Raw genomic sequence first — 9,615 nt, 5'->3', positions numbered from 1 at the left:
TAAGCTTGTGCCAGGGATCATAAGGGGTGCAGCTCAGATCTATGTGAACCTGAGATTTTGCCAGGACGTGATGTAGGTAGTGTCCTTTGGAGCATCCTTCCCCTGAATTCGGACACGGCATTAGTGTGTGCAGCCATGATGGCAGACTGCCACAGATCACTTCTGAGGAAAGAGGAGGCGTTCAGCTTCCTCATAGTTTCACACCCTGCATGAAGCAGCCTCACCCTGACAGCTTCAAATCACTGTGTCAGCTGATCACTTCCTGTCCTGTGATTGGCTGGCTGTACTTCATCCCACAGATCTGCTTTCAGGGATTTGAACACTGCTTTTGGAGGGTTAGAAATAAGCTTGTGCAGGGATCGTAAGTGTTGTGGCTCAGATTTATGTGAACCTGAGATTTTTGCCAGGTTAAGTTTTAATGATGAAATTATAGACAGAGATTGAATAAACATATTTTCACAGTTTGTCAGAAAAATTAAAACAGGAAATGAAATGAAAAAGCTCCAGTGAGTCCAGGGCCCTTCTTGTGCTGGTCTGAATCCAGAAGAACTATAATACAAATGAAACCTGGTAGATGGGACGGATGTGTTGGGCCTTCCATTAGATAGAAACATGGAGTAAACATGTGACAAGCTTGGTGAAGCTTTTTAGCACTGTGGATTTCCCACTCTGTGTCACTGTGAGTAATTGATTGTTCTGAACCACAGGGTTTGGTTTGTGCTCCTTGAACTGATATTGATCAGATATTTATTTCCTGAGTGAATTTAATGTTTGATGTAGATTGCACACAAAATCAATTTGGATCATCTGCAGAAATAACACATGTGAACAAACCAGCAACATCACTGTTGCTGACACTAAATCTGAGCACAGCTCACAGCTGAGTGTGTTCCAGTAAAGTGTGAGCAGCACAAACACAATCACACTTTCATCACTAGTTCCCTCCAACAATGTGCTGACATGTGTGAGTCTTTATATTGATGCTGTCATTATTATTTCTTATATTGAAACAATGATTGTTATTCTCTCACTGATAAATTCAAAAAGTGCAAACGTAGCTGGAAATGCACTGAAGGACTCAACCAGTGCCGTAGCTCCGCAAACGCACATAACGCACACTGCGTAGGGCACCAAATGGCCGGTAGGGCACCAAAAAAATCAGGGTCGTAAAAAAAAAAAGTAAACCATATTAATACTATAAATATCATATGCATTAATATGGTTAAACAATACAAAAGCAACATAAAACAATTTTCCCGAGAAAAGGGGTGAATCTGCTTTGTGCCCTGTCTCCAGTCTCCTCCTGGTGCCCCCCCCACTCCCAGTGGTCTGTTCTATAATTGGTAAACACCTGTTTGAACATGGCCTCGAAACGGCAACAGGAGTCGGGAGCGGAGAAAAGAAAGAAGAAGAGGAAGCGTGATGAAACTCAGGCGTCGCTTGCCGGTAAGGCAATGTTTAAATAATAATAATAAAAAAAAGTTCATTATTGTAGCCCTTGCTTGCACGCTCATGTCCGTCAACTCTGTGATAGCTCCTGTTAGCAGTGTTCATACTGTGTTAACAAATGTTGCAAATGATTGATGTTGGGTAGTTTGTTTACGTTGTGGATATGAATATAGAATGGACTACTAAAAGCAACTCATCATGGTCACTCAATTGACGGTTTTCAGATAACGTTAGCAATCGTGAGTCACGATTGCTAACGTTATCGTGATTCGTGAGACTAGCATTTCCCTCCTCAGGTTGCTAGCTGGCTAACGTCATGCATGCTACTGATTAACCTTAACTTTGGGATAGGTCAGTGATGCAGTCAAGTATTATTATCAGATTAGACAAGATTACTTTGTATGTTGCTGCATTTCAGGATATCTATAAAGACGCATATCTTATTTATGCCATTGACGTCTGAACACATAAATAGTTCTCGTCTTTCTTTAGGTTCATAGATCAAGGGCGACATCTGTTGGTGAAACTGTAATATGAAACCTATATCTTCCAGTAATATAGATTTCCTACTTGCGCATTTATATCAAATTATGTACAGCATGTTTATATTGCCATTTGCCATTATGAAAATCTATACATGTAAAATATAGTTAGTAATTTTTAATGTACCAGTGACTTACTTAATTTATTAGTCTTATAATGCAATCTTTCGTAGGCCTACTGTAGATTCAAAATTGTATTTCTGTAAAATCCCTGAATATTTTCTCTTGTATGCAGGGTCAATGCTTAAATATGTTCAAGGAGGATCTCAAGGACAGGATGAACCATCCAGTAGTAGTGCCATCCCTGGACATCAACCACCAGCCATTGTAGACCCTGCAACAATCCCTAGCCAAGAAGAACAAGAACCATCAACCACCAGTTCAGGTACAGTTCCATACACAAGTACCACTGAGAGTCCTGTCACTGAGAGACTATCAGAAAGTGACACTGTGGAGACATGTGTGCCCCCTTCAACCGATCCTGCTCTTTGGCCAGCTCACATTGTAGATGCTGATCGTGTTGAAATTGTGCGGAGAGGTCCTTTTAATGTCAGCTCTGATTTTAATTTTCCAAAGGGGCCTGATGGAAGAGCATTTCACACTAGCCTTAAGTTCAAAATTCTTCCCAATGGAGAAAAGGTTCACCGGAGCTGGTTAGTGTACTCACCGCAGAACAATGCTGTGTTCTGCTTTGCATGTAAGCTTTTCAGTGTGAAGGATATAAAGCTGAGTACAGAGGGCTTCAGTGACTGGTCGAACATCAACATCCGTTTGAGGGGTCATGAGTGTAGCCAAGACCACATACAGTGCATGCTTAAGTGGAGAGAACTGGACACACGGCTAAAGAAAAGCATGGCAATAGATCAACAGGAGTTGACCTTACTAGAGGCAGAAAGGAAAAAGTGGCGAGAGATTCTCAAACGATTACTCTCAATAACTCTCTCACTGGCTTCCAGAAATTTGTCTTTTAGGGGCTCTTCTGACTGTCTTTATGAGCCGGACAATGGCAACTTCTTGAAGGAAGTAGAGCTTATGGCAACATATGACCTTGTAATGGCAAATCACTTGGCCAACATAAAAGATGAAGGTTCCCACACACATTACCTCAGCCCTGAGACACAGAACGAACTAATTCAGATTATCTCTTCAGAAACATTCCGCGCCATTGTGAAGCAAATCCAGTTGGCAAAATACTTCTCCATCATTCTTGACTGTACTCCAGATGTGAGTCACACTGAACAAATGTCAGTCATAGTACGCATTGTTTGTTTCCAAGCACAACCAGATATTAAAGAATACTTTCTTGGCTATATAAATGTGGAGCAAACAACTGGCCTTAACCTGTCCAATGTTGTCCTTGACAAGTTGAAGGAGCTTGGCATTCCATTTGAAAACTGTCGAGGACAGGCCTATGACAATGGGGCCAACATGAAGGGGAAGAAGCAAGGTGTTCAGGCCAGACTGCTACAATTAAACCCGAGAGCATTGTTTGTGCCTTGTGGAGCTCACACGATGAATCTGGTCATAGCTGATGCTGCCAAGTCCTCTCCAGATGCAACTGGCTACTTTGGGTATTTGCAGAAGTTGTTCAATTTCTTTTCCAGTGCCACCCAGCGATGGGCCATTTTAACAAAACATGTGAAATTGACACTTAAATCTTGGAGTGACGTTAGATGGGAAAGCAGGCTTCAAAGTGTAACTGCTGTCCGGAGTCAGACAAAAGAAGTGAGGGATGCTCTCCTGGAGGCCAGAGAAGCTGTAAGTGATGCAGTCGCAAAGGTGGAGGCTCAAGTGCTTGCTGAGGAAGTAGCCTCATTTCGATTTTTGATTTGCTCCATCGTGTGGTGTGAACTTCTTACAATCACAAACCAGGTGAACAAGTTACTACAGTCCAGCTCCATGCAGCTCGATGTTGCTGTCAGGCTCATTGACACTGCCAAAAGTAACCTCTCTAAATACAGACAGTCTGGGTTTGATGAGGCTGTGTCAGCTGCCAAAGAACTCTGTGAGGCCCTGAACATAGAACCACAGTTGAAGGAGAAAAGGCTCAGGAGCACAAAAAGGCAGTTTGCATATGAAGCTGTTGATGAGCCCCTCCATGATGCCCTTAAAAAGCTTGAGGTCACATTTTTCAATTGTGTTGTGGACTCTGCTTTAATCTCCCTACAGGAGAGGTTTGAGACCATGAATCAAGTGAAGGAGAAATATGGAGTGCTGCTTGATTTCAGCAAAGTGAATGGGATGTCCAAGGAGGATTTAAAAAAACACTGCACTGAAGTACAGAAGACACTGACAGATAAGGGAGTAGCTGACATTGATGGACCTGAGATGATGCAGGAAATCATCAACCTTCCTCAGCTGCCACCACAGACGTCTGCTTTGGAAATGCTGTCATTTTTACATGACAATCAGCTTCAAGAGGTATATCCCAATCTGTGGATTGCTCTGCGTATTGCACTGACCCTGCCTGTCACAGTTGCCTCTGCTGAGCGAAGCTTTTCAAAGCTCAAACTCATTAAAACGTACCTGCGTTCATCAATGGGGCAGGAACGTTTAAGTGGTCTGGCTGTTATCAGCATCAATGGTGACGTGGCTCAGAAGCTATCATATGATGACCTTATAGCTGATTTTGCAACCAGAAAATGCAGGCGTGTGCCTCTCTAGGCCCTAGAGAGGCACACGCCTGCATTTTCTGGTTGTCAGAGTATGCCTAGAGTCTAGGGCATACTCTGACAACGAATTGTAAAATGTTTAACATAGTTACTTAAGGAATGTGGCTTTTGTGTTCAAATTCTTATTTTTCTTATTTAAGTTTCTTATTTAAATTCTATTGTGAAACTATTTGTAAATATATTAATAATAATACTATTATATTATATATATTATTTTTTTATAAAAAAAATTACACATTATTGCCAGGCTCTTTGTTCTTGTTCCAATGTTCAATTTTTGTTTCAGTATTTATTTGTAACAGTATTTTTAACCTCCTTTAACCTTATTTATTTGTTTAACTGTCATGTTTGTTGTTATTTAATTAAACAAATTCCACTGAGAAATTCAAAAGTATTAATGTTTTTTTTTTTTTTTTTCAGTGGCGGGGGGGGGGGCACCATAAAGCATTTGTGCTTAGGGCACCCAAATGGCTAGCAACGGCCCTGTATGAGGCGCTAATAATATACAAACTACAGATCCCATAATGCAGCGCTGCAGCCTCCTTGCTGAACACTAGGCTAACTGGGAACATTCCCGCGTCAATCAAGTCAAACTTCTGTTATTGTGAAGCTAGCCGTTCACAATGGTGGAGAGAAAAGTTGATTCTGAAAGCAGAGCCTTTCAGCGCCAGTGTGTGACTGAAAATATGTTTACAGACATGCCGGTAAACCCGTGTGTCTTATTAATGGAGCTAATGGAGCTGTAATTAAGGAATTTAATTTTAGACGGCACTACGAGACAAAACGTCAGGATAAGCTGAAAAACCTAAATGCAGAGCAGAAACTAAAGAAAGTAGAAGAGCTAAAGAAGAATCTGACATTTCAGCAGACGTTTTTCACCAGAGCAAAATCACATAGTGAAGCTGTTGTGAAAGCAAGTTTTATTGTAGCAGAGGAGACAGCCAAATCAGCCTGGTACCACTCTGAAGAGCTGCATGATGAAGGTGTGCGACGTCTTGTGTCCAGACAAAATGCAGATTTTGGCAAATCCGAGCCTGAGGAGAAATACGATTGCTGATTGGGTTTGTGAGATGGCCACTGATTTAAGAACACAGTTGTGTGAAAGAAGCAAAAACTTCATTGCATACTTTCTGTGGATGAAAGTACAGACATGATGGACATTGCACAGCTGGCCATCTTCATCCGTGGAGAGGAAATATTGAACATTAAATCGATGCACGGGACAACGACAGGAAAAGACATTTTTTAAAACGCATGTCAAAGTGTAACCGACATGAAACTGCCCTGGGACAAACTTGTTGGACTTACAACAGATGGAGCGCCGGTGTTGTGCGGTGAAAAAAGCGGACCAGTCAGCAGGATGCGAGTAAAGATGCAGGAGGAGAAATGTACCGGTGAGTAGAGCAGGGCGATATGGCCAAAAATATTTATCACGATATATATTTGAAAATTTGCGATAACGATATAACTGACGATATAATTGATGCGAGACAAAATACAACTCCACAACATTACTAGCGCAAAAAGACAACCTTCCATTTATTTTCACTTAAACAAGAAGCTGGTTTTTATGTACATTAAAGCTTTATAAAAATGTAACAGTGCAAATGCAAATTCCTTGCTGAAAGTTTAACCAAAAGGCATTTCCAGTAGAAATGTGCTGACATATCGTGAGCATAACCATGTATAATATCCACTGAAGTTAAAAAGAGGTGCTTTGCAACATTAAACTGCAGTGTGCAGTACATATTTTTCGGACCATAAGGTTCACGGGATTATAAGGCACATTAAGCGAAACAAAGCAGTCAGATAAATCAAACTTTATTAAACTCATTCTTCTTGCTTCCTCCACTTCTGTACCATTGATTCATTAATGTTGAATTCTCTGGCAGCTGCTCTATTCCCATGTTGTTGCAGTATATTAATTAGGGATGTGCAGATCGATCCTGAAATATCGATTCCTCCGATACCAGTCATTTATGTTCTAGAACTGTCATTCTAAAATTAAACAATCGATATTTTAGTAATTTATGGGTAAATCTTGTAGGTTATCCTAAATAAAAAACATTGGTGTGCTTTGTCCGTTCCCCCACCACCCACCCAACCCACCCCCCCCCCCCCCCCCTCCCCCCTCCCCCCCCCCTCCCTCTCCCCCCCCCCCCCCTTCCCCTCCCCCCTCCCCCCCCCTCCCCTCCCCCCCCTCTCCCGTGGAAAGAAACTATTCATTCGGATTGTTATACATTTGGAAGGAACATTCCCATACTAACCTATTAATTCGGATTGTATAAATTGGACTAGGAACATCTTTCCTAAAAAAGAAAACGTGGCCCCCCCCCCATGGACCCCCCACCCCCTCCACCCCACCCCCCGCCCCCTCCCCTTCTTTATTCTAGCCGAAATGCTACGTAACAGCCAGGATACGATATAATCAAATGAGTCGCGGTTCATCAACTGGCGATATGATGAGAATAACAAAGCGGTAATAATAAGCGAGGAGGCGGATACGGTGACAAGAGAAAAAAAGACCACCTCTTTCTCCTTTTCTTCTGGTGTGTGGTTTGTTTGTTCCTTCTCTTTGCCCCCTCTTCCCTCCCCCCCGGCTGTGTTTTGTTTGCTTTCGGTTTCTGTTGTTTTTTTTTTTTTTTTTTTGGTCCTTGCTCTTTTTTTTTGTTTTTTCTTTTTGGGCCCCCCTGCTGGCCTTCTTTTCCCTCTTCTCCCCCCCTGTCGTACCGGGAACGGTGGAGCCCGCTTCCACCAGGGCGACACACGGAGTAGTGTGCACGGGGAGTTGTGCAACGCATCCATTACGGACTTACAAAGCCCAGGGACACTGCGCGAAAATCAACGCCGCTCTGCATTCACCAACGAGCTGAATCGGTTCTACGCCCTTTTCGAGGTTTAGCAGCCAGGCGGCACATGCTATTCACCTGCTGAATAAAAGGAAAGTGAACGCAATAAGAGAGACTAAAGGATGAAAAGAATTCGGAGCATGAAGTATACCCCCCCACCCCCCCCACACACCCCAAACCTACGACCCCCAATCATATTAAGCGAGACCCATTGAAACAACACGTCAAAAGCTTATTTCCAGACTTAATTCAACATTCCTTCTTCCTTCTCTTCTTTTATTTTCAATCTAGTATGTGTGTTAATTTTCCATCTCAACTATTCCTGTGCTAAGTATTTTGTCCCCACATCTTCAAAAATCGATAACAAAATCATCCCTGTTCCAAAAATAACATCAAACACCCTATCCCCTGAAGACTAAACTTTCTAATCCTTCGAAAGGACACTACCTACGGGTAGATAGCGTCCTTAGTAGTAGTGTCCTTCAACGGACAGGTTGTCAGGAAGTGAGCGGCTGTGGACAGCCTTTTTTTAAGAAACTTTATTGAACAAACAGTGAGTATACAACATAACAGGTGGGCTGTGGATAGCTTTCTAGCCTTCGTTCAAGTCTGCCCTTACTTCCTCTACTTTGTTTTTCTAGTTGCTAACGCCCTAGCACGAAAACTTTAAAATGGACCCAGAAATGTCGCTCCGTTTTCTTGTACATTTTTAATTCTTGATGAGCTAGAAAAACCTTATCGTCGTTGCCCGCATGTTTTGTACCTTAGGCTCATCAGAGACAATCATATCCAGGTAAAATAATTTCCTTTGATCTACACGCATTTAGGAGTTACAGTGGACCCCGTTTCACGAAAAATTCAAGTTACGAAGGCACTGAACGGCAATATTTCTGCCCGTGTTACGGCAACATGCCCTAGTAATGAAATCCGCTGTCTCTCATTGGCTGAGCCTACAATGCCCACAATGCCTTCCGAATCATGTGACAACCCCTTGGTTTCCGTACTTGCGCTTTGACGTTCCACTTGAACGACGTATTGTGTTCTAGTTAGCAATTAGCCTATAGCCTATCGTTTAGCATCAGCTCACTCAAAACGCGCAATGGGTGCTTCGACTTGTGAAAATTTTCGACTTATGAATGACCCTCAGGAACGGATTAATTTCGTAAGTCGGGGTTCCACTGTACCTAGCTAATCACATGGATAATTGAATTCCAGATTAACTGGCGTTCCAGATCAACTGGCATTGGTCGAACAGATGTGAGGTAGACTTGCTTTTCAGGAGCCGCTACAACAAAACAGGAAATAAACACCAAATATTCCATGTGTGATATTTGTGAGGTTTCCTCAAACACACTCCATCAGTCTTGTGGCTCTTGAACAACAACATGTTCAAAAACGTTGCGAGTTTACCTGGTGATATTCATGCAGGAAGCGATCGCGAAAAAAGCAAACAATTAGCACCACGCCGATGCTGTTCACAGGACAGCAAGAGTAAACGATCGGGAGAATCTTGTCTTCGTTATCGTTCCCCTCGCACGTTTTATTTCTCCGATTTCAGCGTTTTTGCTGCACAACTAAAGCGTGCAGTTTACTTTGTGTGCACTCAAATGGAGTCGAGTCAACTAGCGCCACCTGTGGCCATAGACTACAGGCAGATTAACTCCTGAAACACATCTGCACCACGTTTGAATTTGTTTCATGCACATTATATTTGGAACTTCTATTTTTTCTGTTATGTCTTGCAATAAAACTTTAAAGTAAATGAAATTGTATTATATATTTCTTTCTGGCCTACATCAGTAAGAAATGCCAATTATATACACAAAGTTATAGAAGTCCCCACTCATTCATGATGATTTTCAGGATTTCTTCCCATGACAAAGAAATACGTCTGGAACAAATATATATATATATATTTTATTATTTTTATATAGAGAATGCAATGTGCTCATAAATCAGTTGGCGCTCCATGCTTTGAGGGTCAGAAACGTTGTTCAGGGCTATGACTGATAGAGAATTGATGCAGGAGCACAGAGGGTCTCTTTGCTACATGCTGACATCACACCAGATAACGGTTAGAAGGATATTTCTGGGCCAAAGGGA

The 9,615-nt window shown here is 42.1% G+C and overlaps 1 protein-coding gene across 2 annotated transcripts; it reads left to right on the top strand.

Annotated features, from left to right (window-relative positions):
* Positions 1-1,076: 1,076 nt before the first annotated feature.
* Positions 1,077-4,693, top strand: LOC120737272 (zinc finger MYM-type protein 1-like). Of its 2 annotated transcripts, XM_040037881.1 has the most exons (3): positions 1,077-1,446; positions 2,227-2,376; positions 4,161-4,249. In XM_040037881.1, the coding sequence occupies exons 1-3, from the start codon at positions 1,362-1,364 to the stop codon at positions 4,169-4,171; spliced, it is 246 nt and encodes an 81-aa protein (XP_039893815.1). In that variant the 5' UTR covers positions 1,077-1,361; the 3' UTR covers positions 4,172-4,249. The 2 variants fall into 2 exon arrangements, with proteins under 2 accessions (XP_039893815.1, XP_039893814.1); XM_040037880.1 differs by having other exon boundaries at positions 2,227-4,693.
* Positions 4,694-9,615: the final 4,922 nt, after the last annotated feature.

Source organism: Simochromis diagramma, unplaced genomic scaffold (genome assembly GCF_900408965.1).
Source record: "Simochromis diagramma unplaced genomic scaffold, fSimDia1.1 OVJJ01000044.1, whole genome shotgun sequence".
In the NCBI taxonomy this organism is placed as follows: Eukaryota; Metazoa; Chordata; class Actinopteri; order Cichliformes; family Cichlidae; genus Simochromis; species Simochromis diagramma.
The sequence above is the reverse complement of the archived record's forward strand: the minus strand, read 5'-3'. Positions and strand labels throughout refer to the sequence as shown.

Bases quoted from the DNA above. Each gene is read 5' to 3' on its own strand.
- LOC120737272 (XM_040037880.1), top strand. From the start codon at position 1,362: ATGGCCTCGAAACGGCAACAGGAGTCGGGAGCGGAGAAAAGAAAGAAG. The intron at 1,447-2,226 runs GTAAGGCAATGT...TCTTGTATGCAG, and splicing joins AACTCAGGCGTCGCTTGCCG to GGTCAATGCTTAAATATGTT.